The sequence below is a fragment of the Bidens hawaiensis genome, unplaced genomic scaffold (assembly GCF_021521415.1).
Source record: "Bidens hawaiensis isolate Kalapana, Puna unplaced genomic scaffold, B.hawaiensis_p1.1 tig00038700_1, whole genome shotgun sequence".
Taxonomy (NCBI): Eukaryota; Viridiplantae; Streptophyta; class Magnoliopsida; order Asterales; family Asteraceae; genus Bidens; species Bidens hawaiensis.
The window spans coordinates 161,654-178,322 of NW_027496814.1; the positions used below are offsets into that span (position 1 = coordinate 161,654).

Here is a 16,669-nt window from a genome sequence, read left to right on the forward strand (position 1 = left end):
TATCAACGGTAATATACCCGTTGGGGGAAGGGGGGGGACCCACCCCATCTTCCACCTTCCGCACCTGCCTTCCCCTTCACCGTCCCCCCTTCTGTGCCCGCCTTGAAGGCGCCCCCGGTGTTATTCCCCCCTCTTCCACGCCCCATTCCTCCCCTTCTGCACCCATAGCGACCAGCCTTAAAATCATCTTGTATTCTTATCCGTTGGTTACCATATAAATGACAAAACATTGTGATTCACTCAATACCTTTTTACCTCACCTATTTTTTTAATTTATTATTTTAAAATTACGATCTTATCCCTACGCAACAAACAAACTTTACTCTCTCTATATATAAAATCCCCCATTCGCCACCTAAAAAAATATCTATTCCTGGTTTTTGATTTCTGGGGTTTGCAATGGAGGTTGACGGCGCTAGGAAATCAGGAACCGTGAAGTGGTTCAACGACACCAAAGGCTTCGGTTTCATCACTCCCGAAGATGGCGGCGAAGAGCTCTTCGTTCACCAGTCCTCCATCCGTACTGACGGTTTCCGCAGCCTCGGCGACGGTGAATCGGTCGAGTACTTGATTGAGACCGGATCTGACGGCCGTACCAAGGCTGCTGATGTTACCGGTCCTAATGAAGCTCCGGTTCAAGGAAGCACACGTGGCGGCGGTGGTGATCGTTACGGCGGCGGCGGAGGTGATCGTTATGGCGGTGGCGGTGGTGGTTACAATGGCGGTAGCCGTGGTGGCGGTTACGGTGGAGGTGGTGCTGGTAATGGTTGTTATAAGTGTGGTGAGAGTGGGCATATGGCTAGAGATTGCAGTCAGAACGGTGGCGGCGGCGGAGGTAGGTACGGCAGCGGTGGTGGTGGAGGTTACGGCGGTGGCGGTCGTGGTGGCGGCGGCGGCGGCTGCTACAACTGTGGTGAGGAAGGGCATTTTTCCAGAGAATGCCCTAACTCTAAGAACCGTTGATCTGTTAGATGGAGGGTAAATGTGTCTTTTTCACATTTTTACTTTGTTATCCTTTTATTTAGTTTTATTTTGTTTGTTGATGAATGAATGGTGAACCGGATTATGTTTGATTTTGGTATACTCTTTTGGGTTTAATGCTTTAGTTATTATATGGTCACCTTTTTAAGTTTACGGTTCATATATTCAGCTGCGCCTTATTAATGAAATATTTTTTTTTTTTTTTTTTTTAATGTTCAAGCTTGCCTCCTACTATTTACAATAAATCGCCATTATCAGGGATCGAACCCTGGACCTCTCACCCAAAGGCCTAAGCCTTTACCATCCCACCAAAGTGGAGATGGCTAATGAAATATTGTTTGTGTTGGATGATGAATGTTGTTGATTTGTTGGTTGAATTGTCATGTGTATCTGGTCAAATGTGGGGACTTTACCTTTTGCATGCAAAGGTTTATGATGGGTTTGTGCTTTACTACTGTTGGCTTTTTGGTTGTGATGCTTTTTGTCTTCATCTGAGAATTGATTATGTGAATTGTGATGAATGATGATTCTTGGTGGGTGGAGGAGCGTTTGACATTAGCTTTTTAGGACCAACAAGGTTACGTGCAATATTGGAAAATGAAAGAAAATGTAACACTGAAAATGAAATAACGGCATACTGAAAATGAAATTAAAGTATTTTGGCTAGGATGGTTCAGTTGAGTTATATTATGTTATGGTTTTTTGGGCGAGTTTTGAAGTTTTTGCAGCTCAATCTGTTTTCGTGAGAGTGGACGGACACTCTGTTTTGAACCCACATGAAAACACTACCGAACTATCATTGTTGGCCACTTACCTTCTTAACTTGATTATTCATTATTTGTGACCCAATTTTCACACTATTTTTTTAAGTTAGATATAAAATTAAATTAAACAAAAACAACTTTTCATGTATTTAAAAGAAAACTACAATAAAAGATAAAGCCTATGTAACATCATGAAAAATTTGGTTCAATTTTGACAAATAATAAAGATGATGGACTAAAATTATTCATTGTATAAGTAAAGGGAAAAATAAGATAGAGAATGGAAGGAAATGAAGTAAAGAAAATAAAGCACTTTATAAGTAGGGAACTTTCTATGATAATGTTCTTATGTGGATAACCACTCTCTCGAGTCCTAGCGCACGGGCACGGGCGAAGGGCGCTTCGATGGCGCACTTTGCACTTCGCAGGCTCGCATCGCCACGAGCCGCAATAGTATTTTTGGATGTTGGAACAAAACTAAAGCATAACAAGTTACCAAAAGATCAGGGACTAAAATGGACAGATTTGAAATTTTGCACCTTCGCGCGACACGAAGGATTTGGGTCTTGCATCTTCGTGCGACGCGCAGTAGTAATGTCACAGCACGTCACGGGACACGTGTCACCACAAGGTGACACATGGCAGGCTGAGGTGACATGTGGCAAGCCTACTTGGCGACTCACGAGCCTACTACATCTTCGCGCGACGCGAAGTTGCAGGTTTTTGCCTATAAATAGATCGGCCAAGGGGGATTTCACATTCATCCCTCACACCTCAAATCTCACACACACAACCTTGGTATTCGTGCCACAACCCCGACATGCCGATATTCCCATGTTTTTGGCCTCGAAGTGCGTGCTAGAATTCTGCATAGTTATTTTCTCGACTTTCCATCGTCAAGTAGGAGTACCGCCCGAGTAAAGCTTAGGCATTTCGTATATCAAGCTATACAAGGTAGGGATTCGGCCCGATTATTATATTATAAATGGCTTATACCCTAGTCGGGGATATAGCCCGTACCTTGATCATATAATAAAGTAAAAATATTTCATAAGTCAAGATTATAGATGAAATAATATTTCTCTATTATATATAAAGATTTTTATAAATATTTCTTATGATAAAACAAATTTGAAATGTACGTTTCTCCATAAAGAAGAAGCGTAGTTTATAAATGATTAACAAAATAAAGGACTAGAGATCCTTATATTTTATAAAGAGATAAATGTCAAGGTAACTGTTATGCAAACGGACTAAAGGTCTAAAGCTAGATCGTTGATCTAGTACTTATAAAACACTATTCTCGTACTATAGGTCCGATGTAACAAGACAAATCGGTGAGAAACACCAAACAAGAAGAAAGATGAATACGTCCAACATTTTATAAAACAAGGATTTGAATGTTTGCATGGGATTATATATCCATAAAACTTTATAAACGAAAGTAATCACTGGCCCTCAGGCTATTGTATACGTTTGTTTGGATCCTTACATATGTGGGTAGACGGTGGGCACACCGCGCCACACTTGCTAATGCCTCCACCACGTTGGGCCGGACCTAAGTAATTTCCGAGGGGGGATTATCTCGTATATATTGGTAGTTGGTAAGTCCTCGATGTTGCGGTATCGCTGAGCGGTTTCAAGTATAAATGGATGTTTATAATAGTAAATTTTGACTTGGTTATTTCCTAAGCCACAATGGGCCGGGTCATAAGATACCCGAGGGGATAACTAAGTATTTAAATGTTTTGTGTCAGCGTGTTCACCAGCATGTGCTGCTGACGTATTTTTATAACTGTTTTACAGGTAATAAAGGATAGGTGTTTGGAGATGATGGATAGCCGTTAGACGATCTGATGGCTCAAGTGGATGTTTTAATATTAAAAATAATGTAAATTATAGTTTTGTCATCCAAACACTTTTTGTACAAATTAACGGGGCTTTAATTCCTGCCTTTTGAATATAATAATATTTTCATCAGGTCTTCTGCTTTACAACCTTAAACTCTGATATATTTACAAAACAGGTACCGACTTATGAGTCACACGCCTAGGCCCTAGGTCAGGGTGTGACAGGGCTGGTATCAGAGCCATCGATCTTAGCGAATTAGGTATATAAGTATACCTAAGCTTTGATTAGAGATAAGTTTCAATATTCTATTATATTGTTATATAGGGATAAAATAGGTTGGTATTCTTTACTATCCCTTATTATTCTAATCCTAATAGATGTCGACGTTCAATAAATACATGGAGACCTTCTGTGAAGAATTTAGAAATGCAGGCTGTCCGGAAACAATTATTCCTTCCGATGATGAAACTGATAGCTACTATTCCAATTTCATCAAACAAGACAGGCCAGTCGTACCAGTGGTACCCTATAGAAGTCAACCCACTCACTTCCCTGTCGAAGCAAATTCCTATCAACATACCAAATGACCCGCCAACCCCAGAGAATCATCCTTCCGATAATATGGAGGTTGACGAGCCAGCTAAGTTTTATCGTAAGGAGAACACGCCAAGTTGGATGCAGATTTATTCCGACCCAAGATATACATGAACTCCAGTCTATAACCCATAGATTCTCCTAATGATTCTGTTTCAGGTCCATCAAGGAAACCCAAAATGAGAGTGATGCAACCTTTCGAAAAGGTGACCATTTAGGTTGATTTGAATAAAGGCAATGTGGAAATTGATCCAGAGGAAGAATCCGAGGAAGATCCCTAGGAAGAGACTAATCCAGAAGAAGAGCCATAAGAAGAATCAGAAAAAGATCTAGGAGAAGAAGCTCCAAAAGAAATGAGCATTGATGAGAAGAGCCATAAGGCGCAAAACCACCCAAGATGTTACTGTCCACCGAGTATGGGCTGTCAACAACCGTTGTTTCACCTGTCCCCTTATTATGATCAGCAAGATCTGTATGTTCAAGGATTTATGAATGGTTTTCCACCCTACACTGGTGTTGTTCTGACCATATCAGAACAGGCGAACGAGATAAAGCAGCAAGGAGAGGCTGCGGAAGCTTTTTATAACTTGCCATTTGAATCAAGTCCCCCACCACCGTACCCAAGGAACCACTATGACATAGTCATGATGGGATATCGAAATCCACCACCTCGATATGGGTATCCAAATGTCATCCCTCAATCACAAGAAGAACACCTTGATCTGGCACTCCATGAAATCGATGAGTTGCGAAAGAAGATGGCTACGGAGAGTAGCAAGAAAGAGAAGGTGGGAAAGAAGTTACTACAAAAATGTAGTAAGTTGAAGAAAATGATCAAGAAATACATGAAGGATTAGGGATCCCACTCTGCTGTAGTCGGACCGTTTGTTTCCCCACTCTGCTATAGTTGTAACATTTGTTTCCCACTCTGCTGTAGTGTACCGTTAATAAGTCCGTTGTACGTGTGCTTGTATCGGTGTTTCTAAGTCCAGGGTAGTAGAAATTGTTAATGTTGTAATGTGTTCCCGTTTGTGAGATAAATAAAAACTTTTAGTTATGAATCAATTTCCTTATAATTTCAGAATGTCGAAACAAAGTAATCCCTCTCAAAATAAGGAAGCTTCGAACGCTAAAAGCAACCAATCAAAAATTGAGCCTGCTGAAGGAAACCATGAGCAGTTGATAACCAAAATGCAAGAAATGATTAATGCCATGAATACCTTATTACCCGCCATGAAAGAAAATCTGTCCATCAAAGTGAAAATCGACCGCCCAGTAAGACTATCAAATCCAAAACCCGTCCAAATCCTACCCCTCAAAATGAAGAAAGTGATCAAGGATCAACCAACAGTGAAGAGTTCCACCAAACCTTTAAAAAGAAGTTAAGGATCGAAGGCTGTTTGTTCAAAGACTTCAAAAATTGTGGGCCGAAGGAGTTTTATGGCGACAAAGGTGCCATAGCAGCCATAAAATGGCTTGAAGAAATGGAATCAATCGTCATCATAAGCAAATGTACTAAGGAAGAAAAGATTCAGTACATAGCACAAATGTTTAAAGGAGAAGCGTTAGAGTGGTGGAACACTCTGTTGATGATAAGAGGTAGAAGAACCATGTATCAGCTTACATGGGAAGAATTTAAAGATTTGCTATGCAGAAATTCTGTCCAATGCATGAGACCGACTTAATCCAAACCAAGTTTCTCAATCACAAGGTAGTCAGGACTAATCTAAGAGACTACAATACCAAGTTCCAAGAGTATTGTAGACTTGTGACCTAATTGGTAACACCCGCATTGAGCAAGGCAACCCACTACATATGGGGTTTACCGAGAGAGATATGAGACATGGTGAGGTCTCATTTTCCGCAGACGGCCGAATCCGCCATGGAGCTGGCTGGTTATCTGATGAACGGTCTGATCCGCAACAAGGAAGAGGATAAGAAGGAATATACAACGAATGACAAGAAGAGAAAGCGAAATAATCGTTTCAAGGGAAAGGAAGTGGATAGGAGGAGGGGTGGTTTTAATTCCAACTACTCGTTATGCAATATTTGTAAAAGGCATCATCTGGGTCGATGCCGGTTTGCAACATCTACACATGCCATCTGTGATACATGCAAAAAGCCAGGGCATGCTGTTGCTGATTGTTGGAAGAACAAGATGACTTGCTTCAACTGCAAGGAGATGGGACATCTTAGCTTTGAATGTCCTAAAAAGAATGTTGATGGTAGTGGAGGTACTGGAGGTACTGGAGGTGCTAGAGGTAGCAGCACCAAGAATAATGGAAAGAAGGGGAATGCTCGAGTCTTTGTACTTGACACCAAGAAGGTCGCAGACATACTGGAAACCATCACCGGTACGTTCTTAGTTAATAACGTTTACGCGAGAGTTTTATTTGATTTTGGTGCAAATCAAAGTTTTATAGATTATAAGTTTTGTAGTCTATTAAACGAACCTTTAAGGAAATTGAATAAAACTATAAACGTCAAGACGACCAGTGGTAAAATAGTTGAAATTTCTGAAACCTTAGAAAATGGAAAGATCTTGTTGGCAGGCTACGTCATCTCTGTACAATTACAGCCCATGACATTAGCGGGCTTTGATATAGTTCTAGGTATGGACTGGTTATCCAACAGCCATGCTCGTATCATTTGCAATAACAAAACCATAGAACTCCAAGCCCCTAACAAGCGAACAATTCAAATAGCGGGCGACAAAGACGCTGGTCATGTTAGCATAATCTCCATGATGAAAGCTAACAAATGCTTAAACCAAGGATGTTTAGCATTTATGCCTTATGTAACAGAAGAATCAAAACCGACGGAAATCAAAGACGTACCTATAGTATCCGAATTTCCCGACGTCTTTCCTGATATATTCCCAGGAATTCCACCCAATCGAGAAATCGAATTCAGAATAGACTTAATGCCTGGAACAGCTCCAATAGCCAAATCCCCCTATCGTTTGGCTCCAACGGAAATGAAGGAATTGAAGAAACAACTGGATGAGTTGTTAGAGAAAGGATTTATTCGTCCAAGCTCATCACCTTGGGGAGCGTCGATATTATCCGTCAAAAAGAAAGATGGTTCCCTGAGGATGTGTATTGACTACAGGGCATTGAACAAAGTAACTATTAACAAACGATATCCGCTACCTAGAATTGATGACCTATTCGATCAACTGCAAGGAGCGAGTTTCTTTTTGAAAATAGATTTACGTTCTGGATACCATCAGTTGAAAGTTCAAGAAGAAGATATTCCGAAAATAGCTTTTCGAACAAGTATGGACATTATGAGTTCACCGTAATGCCATTTGGACTCACTAATGCCCCAGCCGCTTTCATGGACTTGATGAACAGAGTTTGTAAGCCTTATTTAGATAAATTTGTAATCGTATTCATTGACAATATACTTATTTATTCTAAATCAGAAGAAGATCACAAAGTTCATCTTAGGATCTTACTTGAGATACTGCGAAACAAGAAGTTGTATGCTAAATTTTCCAAGTGCGAGTTCTGGCGGCATTAAGTACTATTTCTTAGCCACGTTATCAATGCAAATGAAATTCAAGTGGACCCCACAAATATTGAAGCAATAGTTAAATGGGAGATTCCTAGATCACCAACCGAGGTTAGAAGTTTCCTAGGTTTGGCTGGATATTATAGAAGATTCATTAAAAATTTCTCCCGTATAGCAGTTCCCCTAACTTCATTAACCCGAAAGAATGTTAAGTATGAATGGGGAATCAAACAACAAGAAGCATTTGATTTACTTAAACAAAAGCTTACAAATGCACCTATACTGGCCTTGCCATAGGGTAAAGAGGATTTCGTTGTATTTAGTGACGCATTTCGTTCAAGTTTGGGTTGCGTACTAATGCAAAGAAAGAAATTAATAGCTTATGCTTCTCGTCAATTGAAAGTACATGAAAAGAATTATACGGCTCATGATCTAGAGTTAGGTGCCATAGTTTTTGCCTTAAAGTTATGGAGGCACTATCTCTATGGAGTCAAGTTTATCGTGTACACTGATCATAAGAGCTTAAAGCACATCTTTAATAAGAAGGAACTTAACATGTGTCAAAGAAGATGGATGGAATCCTTAAACGATTATGACTGTGAAATTATCTATCATGAAGGAAAAGCAAATGTGGTAGCTGACGCAATGAGCCGGGAAGAACGTGAGAAACCCAAAAGAGTTTGAGCTTTGAGATTAGAGTTACAACTAGATTTAATTGAACAAATCAAGAAGTCTCAGAAGCAAGCAATTGAAGAAAATCATATCTCCGAAAAAAATGTGACGGCACCATTGATTCTTTGGTCAAAGGAGATGACGATATACTGAGACTTGGAAATAGAATTTGGGTACCAATTTTTGGTGATTTACGTATAAAGTCATGAATGAAGCTCATAATTGGAATGGGATGAAGAGTGATATTGCTTTATATGTTGCTAAGTGTTTAACATATTTACAAGTTAAGGAAGAGCATCAAAAGCCTTCAGGTTTGCTTCAACAACCTGAACTTCCTGTATGGAAATAGGAGATGATAATAATGGATTTCATTACGAAACTCCCTAAGACTACCCGACAACACAATGCTATTTGGCTCATCATCGATAGGTTAACTAATCCTCTCATTTCTTACCTATCAATGAATCTTACTCTATGGATAGATTGGCACGAATATACATGAACAATATTGTATCATTACATGGTGTGCCACTATCTATCATATCTGATCTAGACAGTAGATTTACGTCTCATTTCTGGAATAGTTTCCAAAAAGCGTTAGGAACTCAGTTGAATCTTAGCACTGCTTATCATCCTCAAACTGATGGGTAGAGCAAAAGAACAATTCAAATGATTAAGGACATGCTCCGAGCTTGTGTGATCGATTTAAGCGGATTTTGGGATGATCACCTGCCTCTGATGGAATTCTCGTATAATAACAATTATCACACAAGTATTCAGGTCGCACCATTTGAAGCTTTGTATGGACGAAAATGTAGAACGCCTATATGTTGGTCCAAAACGGGAGATAATCAATTACCTGGACCCGAGATCGTCCAAAAAACGACGAATAAAGTGTTACAAATTCGTGAACGACTCAAAACGGCAAGAGACCGGAAAAATAGCTATGCAGACGTCCGCCGTAAACCGTTGGAATTTCAAGTAGGCGATAAGGTCTTATTAAAAGTATCACCGTGGAAAGGAGTCGTACGATTCGGCAAGAAAGGAAAGTTAAGTCCTTGTTTCGTGGGACCATTTGAAGTACTAGAACGAATCGGTAGTGTTGCTTATCACTTACGTTTTCTGGAAGAGATGAAAGGAATACATGATGTATTTCACGTCTCTAACTTACGTAAATGTCTGGTTAACGAAACTTTAGCCATGCCCTTGAAAGATGTCGAAATCAACAAAAATCTAAAATTTGTAGAACAACCTCTACAAGTTGAAGATTTCCAAGTTAAGCAACTTAAACGACGAAGGCTAAAGCTAGTCCAGATACGATGGAACTCTCGAAGAGGACCCAAGTTTACTTGGGAGTTAGAATCAGAGATGAGAAAGAAATACCCACATATGTTCTAGCGAATCTAGAGGACGAGATTCATTTTAAGGTGGGTAGGATGTAACATCACGAAAAATTTGGTCCAATTTTGAAAATAATAAAGATGATGGACTAAAAATATTCATGGTATAAGTAAAGGGAAAAATAAGATAAACAATGAAAATAGCTTATGTTAAGGATATGAAATAAGGAGACTCCATCCCACATGAAAAGTGGTAAAGAAAATAAAGCACTTTATAAGGAGGGAACTTTTCATGATAATGTTCTTATGTGGCTAACCACTCTCCCTAGTCCTAGCGCAGGGTGCGAAGCACCCGACGCGCACGCGCACAGGCACGGGCTCGGGCTCGGGTTGTAACACCCGTTAATTTCCGGTTTAAAGATTTTAAGCATGTAGAGTATGTATATTTCTCGGGAGTTATCTGGCATCTTTTGTTGACCCGACCATCTTCCCGATACGTTAAGTTATGTAATATATCCTTTCAAGTTGCCAAATCTTTCAAATTTGAGGGGCTTGGATGAAACATTTTTATATTATAACAATAAACAAACAAAAAAAAACCTAACCCAAGCCACTCTTGTCCGATCGGCAGCTTCAAGGCCCACCCCCCTGCAATTTTCCTTTGTTCCGGCCAAGATTAAGCCATAAAAATTCAATTCAAGGTTAGTCTAACGTCCATGCAAGTCTTTTTCACCATTAAACCCGTTATCGAACACGTTAGGGTTGAGTTTTGATGATAACAGTTTGCTGACAGATTCATATACGTTTATTGTAGGGTCTGTAACGTGATGATAATCCATTGATTTTGATCAATTCTTGTTTCCATGATGTTCTAATTTGAGTCTAGTTTCCAGAAAGGTATAATATGTAATTTTTGGACGAGATTTGAATAGTTTTTATGAATTTATAAGATCAAGTGTCAAAGCTGATGCGGGATGACGGACTCTGATCTGTCTTCCCGACATCATAACTCTCTTTCAACAAGTCAAAATCAGTTGGTTACACTTCTGAAACTTAATGTTTTGAGTTAAGAATCAAACCCAATTAGAATCGTTTAATTTGGTTTGGTAATGAATTCTATAAAAATAAAACCATTTTGTTACGCACTGAAATAGCTGCACGTACCTTGCTGTGTTGGAGGAATTTTTATAATTTTTGTGTCCAATAGAAAAATATAATAAAAATATTTTTATAAACCTAAGACATTTATTAAAGTCTGGTAAAAATTTAATAATTTATTTCAAAGGTTATCCTATGTAATTAAATGCATCTTCGCATGCTAAAAACTACACGTTTTACTTGTTATTGATCGATAAGTTCGTTTTAGTCTTAACCGGTGGATGTTCAATTGTGTTCTTTTCGGGTCTGTTTAAAGCAATTTTTTGCACCACAATCTTCCTAGGTATGTCCCGTATATCATACTTAAGTATCGTGTTCATTGGTGTTCGTTAGATTGGTCAACTAGTTATCGTTTGAAAGATTGTGTTCGGTTGACTAGAATTGTAGTTGGATGCGTTTAACGCGAGGGTTGAAGTGATTAACGACCAATTCAGCTCGGGGACACTTGGTTTGGTGTACGGGCTGTTGAAAAATTATTTTTATAAGTTATGGGGCTAAATTGGTTGTCGGTTACTCCAACGGGTCGGTACAACGCGCAATTTCGTTTATTTAGTAGTTGGTGCGTTATATTGCGAATTACCGACCCATTTGACTTGTGTAGCGTCGTGTGGACTTGTTGGCTGTGATTTTATCATGTTGGGTCCACACGGGGCTGAGTTGGATGTTAATGGCCTAATCGACTCTTAAACACGCGTATTGGCATCACTTAGTGCTTCCGAGGGTAATTTGGGAATTCTTTATTCCCGGGAGTGTCTAAGGGTCGTTTTGGTGAATGTAAGGCCTCGGGGGCTGTTGTGATTTAGTTTGATGAGGTCGAGGCTTTAGGTGACCCGAACCCCGTTAGAACGTCTCGTAGGGTAAACGAGTCATCTTAATGTCATTAGTATTGATTGAATGTAAACCGACAGGTGTTTGAGTCTTGGGATTACTTAGGGATCATCTGGCTTGTGGTGAATACGCGTCTTGTGTCAGGTGAGTTCATGATACCCCTTTTTAACTCTTTTTAAGTTTTGGGCTAGCATGCACACCTAAATGATTTTACTTGATGAAACGTTTAAACTATTTTATATAGGCTTGCTAGTATATGGTAGGCCTTGGGATGTTATAGTATATATATATATATATATATATATATTATTGTATGGCCTATATTTGGCGATGTTGTAGTCGTATCGACTACGGATGTTGCGTATGCCTACTTTGTGTTTGCATACGTTGATGAGATGTTACGTGTTTGGGTTGTACGTTTGCTCGACCCTGATGTTATTACTTGGATGTTATATATATATATATATAGGGATGCACTTATAAAGATGTTTATATGTAGGTTTGTATATGTATATATACATAAGGATGATTATTTTTCGAAGATGATGGCCTAACTGATGTATCCCTTTTATAGTTTAAAACCTTTGGGAATGACTATTATGATTATTATGATTGATGTTATTTATTAAAACTTGAACTCACTCAGCTCAAGCTGATTTTGTGTGCATGTTAGTGTGAGTTTCAGGTTAGGATGTGGATGCATAACCGCTTGGACGTGCACGAAGCTACTTAGACGGTGGAGGGCATGCTTAGTCGGATGTTTCAATAATAATAAACGTTTTCTTTTTAACATCTATTTAAATACATTTAAATTGGTTTTGGGCATAACTCCCGGGTTTTGGGAACTTATTTTATTATTTATGTTTTCCACTGAATTATAATCTAAGATGCTTATTTTAATGAAAAGAACTGTTTTCAAGTTTAAGTATTTTTACAAATGTTTTGTATGAATACCAACTGTAGGATTCCCGGGATTCGGGGTCTTACAAGTTGGTATCAGAGCCATGGTTCGAGGGATCCGAGCATCCCCGAATGCTTACTCGAACTGTAAAGGAAAAGACTAGTATGCCCACCGTGAGTAGCTGCACGCTAAGAGGTAACTTTAAATTGTTTAGTCATTCCTTTGAATTTTAAAGTTCAAGTATGTGATTAATTGTTTAAGTGTTAAATAGAATGCTAATTTGGTTTGGGGGAGGGGTGCTTAGGACGGGCCCGTGAAGTAAACGACTAATAACACTTGATCAACGTTATTAGCAATTTACCCTTACCTTCCATGTTCTAAATACCACTTGTGTCTGACTATGTTAGGGTTCCGTCTTTGTAGGGATAGGATTTGGCTAACTCTCGAGTCGTTAGCGTTAAAGTTCATCTTATTCCCTAAATTCTCCTGTTCGTTTTCCATCCTCTCGAACGCTTTGCGCGTAATTGTTTAGATGAGGCGTAGCATGCTGTCACTCTGGGCTCCTTGGTACTTGACCGCTTAAATTCCTCGCTCCTTCAAGATTGTATGTGCAACTGTTTAGCTAAGTAGAAGCGTAATGTTATCCCAGATACCTTTTTACTTGATGGATTACAAGCTTCGGTCTTATTTGATTCGGGTGCCAGTAGAAGTTTTGTATCTTCCGCTTTTTGTTCCTCGTTGAATAAATCACCCGAGCGCGTAGTCGATGTGTTTGAGGTTGAGGTCGCCGTAGGAAAGTCTGTTTCCGTGTCTAGGGCTATTTAGGGTTGTTCCATCGAGTTGTCTGGGTATAGATTTCCGGTGCGGTTGTACTTGATGCCGCTTGGCGGTTTCGATGTGGTGCTTGGGATGGATTGGCTCGCATGTGTTGATGCTCAGATCGTTAGTGGTCAGAAACTTGTACGTCTAAGGGCCCCGGATGGGACCCAAATTAAGGTCTTCGGTGATCGGGATGGTACGACGCCAGATATCATATATATGCTTAAGCCGGGAAAACTGATGCAGCGGGGGTACGGGGCGTATCTGGCGTATGCTATAAACGTGAAAACCGCGGTGGCTACCGTCGGTGATGTTCCCACTGTTCGGGATTTCCCGGATGTATTTCTAGATGATTTGTCAGATGTGCCGCCGGATCGCGAGGTCGAGTTCCAGATAGACCTTGTACCGGGAGCAAAACCCGTTGCTCGAGCCCCTTACCGTCTAGCACCGAATGAAATGAAAGAACTTATGGCTCAATTGGAAAACTTGCTCGACAAGGGCTTCATTCGACCGAGCATCTCACCTTGGGGTGCCCCGGTCCTGTTCGTTAGGAAGAAGGACGGTAGCGTGCGGATGTGCATTGACTACTGTGAATTGAATAAATTCACTGTCAAAAATCGGTACCCTCTATCAAGGATCGACAACTTATCGACCTTAGGTCCGGGTATCATCAGTTAAAAATTCAGGAGGAAGATATCCCTAAGACTGCCTTCCGCACTCGTTATGGGCATTATGAATTCCTCGTGATATCTTTCGGTTTGACCAGCGCACCGGCCGCGTTCATGGATCTTATGAACCGGGTGTGTAGGCCGATGCTCGATTGTTCGGTTATTGTGTTCATTGACGACATTCTTGTGTATTCTAAAAGTGAATACGATCACGCTGGTCAACTCACGAAAGTTTTGGAAGCTTTGCGAAAAAACAAGTTGTATGTGAAATCGTATCAGCTTATTCTTAAACCCGATATTTTGAAACAGATAGCCAACATACAAAACGAAGCTTTACAGTTGGAATGGATTATGTCAGAGCGTATTTGGGGTCAAGAAAAATTGTTGGAAGACGTCGGTGATGGGGTGAAGTATAAGGATGGGCGTTTGTAGGTACCGAGGTATAGGGATTCAGAGGTAAAATATTGGATGAGGCACACAAGTAGCGCTATCCCATTCACCCGGGCGCGACCAAGATGTACCAGGACCCGAATAGAAATTATTGGTGGCCTGCGATGAAGTGTGAGGTGGCTCAGTACGTGGGTAAGTGTTTGACGTGTCTGCAAGTTAAAGCCGAGCACCAGAAGCCTTTCGGGAAACTTCAACCCTTGGAAATACCTGAGTGGAAGTGGGAACATCTTACGATGGATTTTGTGACTAAAATGCCTCGTACTCCTAGGGGTAGATATGACACCATTATGATTGATGTTATTTATTAAAACTTGAACTCACTCAGCTCAAGCTGACTTTGTGTGCATGTTAGTGTGAGCTTCAGGTTAGGATGTGGATGCATTTGTAAGGCCTCGTTCCCGGTAACCCTACTGTGGTGTTGGATTTACTCATAAACACAGTTCTAAAATCAGAGTTAATTTAAACTTTCGCGGAATAATTTAAAACTTCAAACATCACATTACAAACATTCATTTTTGTCTTAACATACAAATTGTCTTTTTCATAACATAACATAAAATAGTCTTGACACTTCTTCATAGATGCCAGTCTCTTTAGCTCGTGCCATGTGTCCTTCCTCAAGCCAGCTGCCTCAACCTATCTGCCTGCGTGCATACTAAAAGTCAGCTACGTTGAGTGAGTTCTAGTTAATCAATTTAACATACAATACATTCCTACCCTTTCTCATACGCGTCCGAAGATACGTATTCATACCTTACTTTGCTATTACTTCTTTCACACATACTTTATATACATGCATACGTACTTACATACTTTCTTTCATAAAACCTTATGGTATACCATAAGCTATTCTACATTAAACATCACAGATATTGTAAGGGTCTGGTCCCTATCATCACAGATATTATAAGGGTCTGGTCCCTATCATCACAGATATTATAAGGGTCTGGTCCCTAACATCACAGATATTATAAGGGTCTGGTCTCTAACATCTCAGATATTATAAGGGTCTGGTCCCTATCATCTCAGATATTATAAAGGTCTGGTCCCTATCATCTCAAATATTATGAGGGTCTGGTCCCTATCATCTCAGATATTATAAGGGTCTGGTCCCTATCATCTCAGATATTATGAGGGTCTGGTCCCATCATAAGCGCATACTTTACTTGTCTTATGCATATAATATTTACATACACATTCATTCACATAACCATCCTATAACAATAACTTTCAATGCACGATCATACACGTATCATATACCTATCACTTAAGATAAGCCTTTTAACTGCCACATAGGAGTATGCACACAGCCTCGAAAACATAATAAGGAAATGGGGCTAGAACTCACCTGGAGTCGGTTTCTCTCGCCGTTAATGGTAACGCCCTTCCTAAGTTGAGCACGGCTAACTGTACAATACATTACGCGTGTCAATTATCCATTACTATTACTTCCTACATCTAAGTTAATGAAACTCTCATCTAACGGGGGTCCGGGGGCAGCGCCCCTGGTAGCGTGGTCCAGGGGCGGCAGCCCCTAGCAGGGTCCAAGGGGCAGAGCCCCTGGCTGGGGTCATAGCTTAAACAATTTCGCATGGGAGGTTTCGTTTCGCTTCGCATGGGAGCGTTTCGCTTCGCATGGTTGAGCGAAGCGAAATGCCTGTTTCACTTCTCAAGGCTGAGTGAAGCGAAATGCCTTCCTTTCTTCGTTTTTACCATTTTAAAGCCATTTTACTTCGTGGCTCTTCCTCAGGACCTGATTTTTACTCTTTCCCAACTTTCGACACATTCTGACCCCATGCACCTGATCCTGAACCCATCTCTCAAAGTCCAAACACCACCTTTTTATCACAAAGTGCACCCGAGAGGTTATAACTTACCAAGTTTATATTTTCTTACATTTCACAACCCGATCTATCATTATATCTGTTTGCATGCCGATTCTAACCATAAAACTTGACCATTTAAACCGAAACCTACCTTTTACTTCGGGTTCGAGTTCAGATCGGGACAACACGCAGGATCTTCCAAACGTTTCTTGTTGCTCGATGACGTTGAACACGAGATTCACCTTTCTTTTTCTCGGATTTGGATCCGGGTGTTTGAGAGAAGAAGTGTGTGTTTTTAGTG

The 16,669-nt window shown here is 40.2% G+C and overlaps 1 protein-coding gene across 1 annotated transcript; it reads left to right on the forward strand.

The window, feature by feature from the left end:
* Positions 1–381: 381 nt before the first annotated feature.
* LOC143590639 (glycine-rich protein 2-like) lies at positions 382–1,002 on the forward strand. The gene has a single exon (XM_077071064.1). The coding sequence runs from the start codon at positions 400–402 to the stop codon at positions 961–963; it is 564 nt and encodes a 187-aa protein (XP_076927179.1). The 5' UTR covers positions 382–399; the 3' UTR covers positions 964–1,002.
* The last annotated feature ends 15,667 nt before the right edge of the window (positions 1,003–16,669 follow it).

Excerpts from the sequence above, each read along its gene's own strand:
- LOC143590639 (XM_077071064.1), top strand. The coding sequence starts at position 400 with ATGGAGGTTGACGGCGCTAGGAAATCAGGAACCGTGAAGTGGTTCAAC.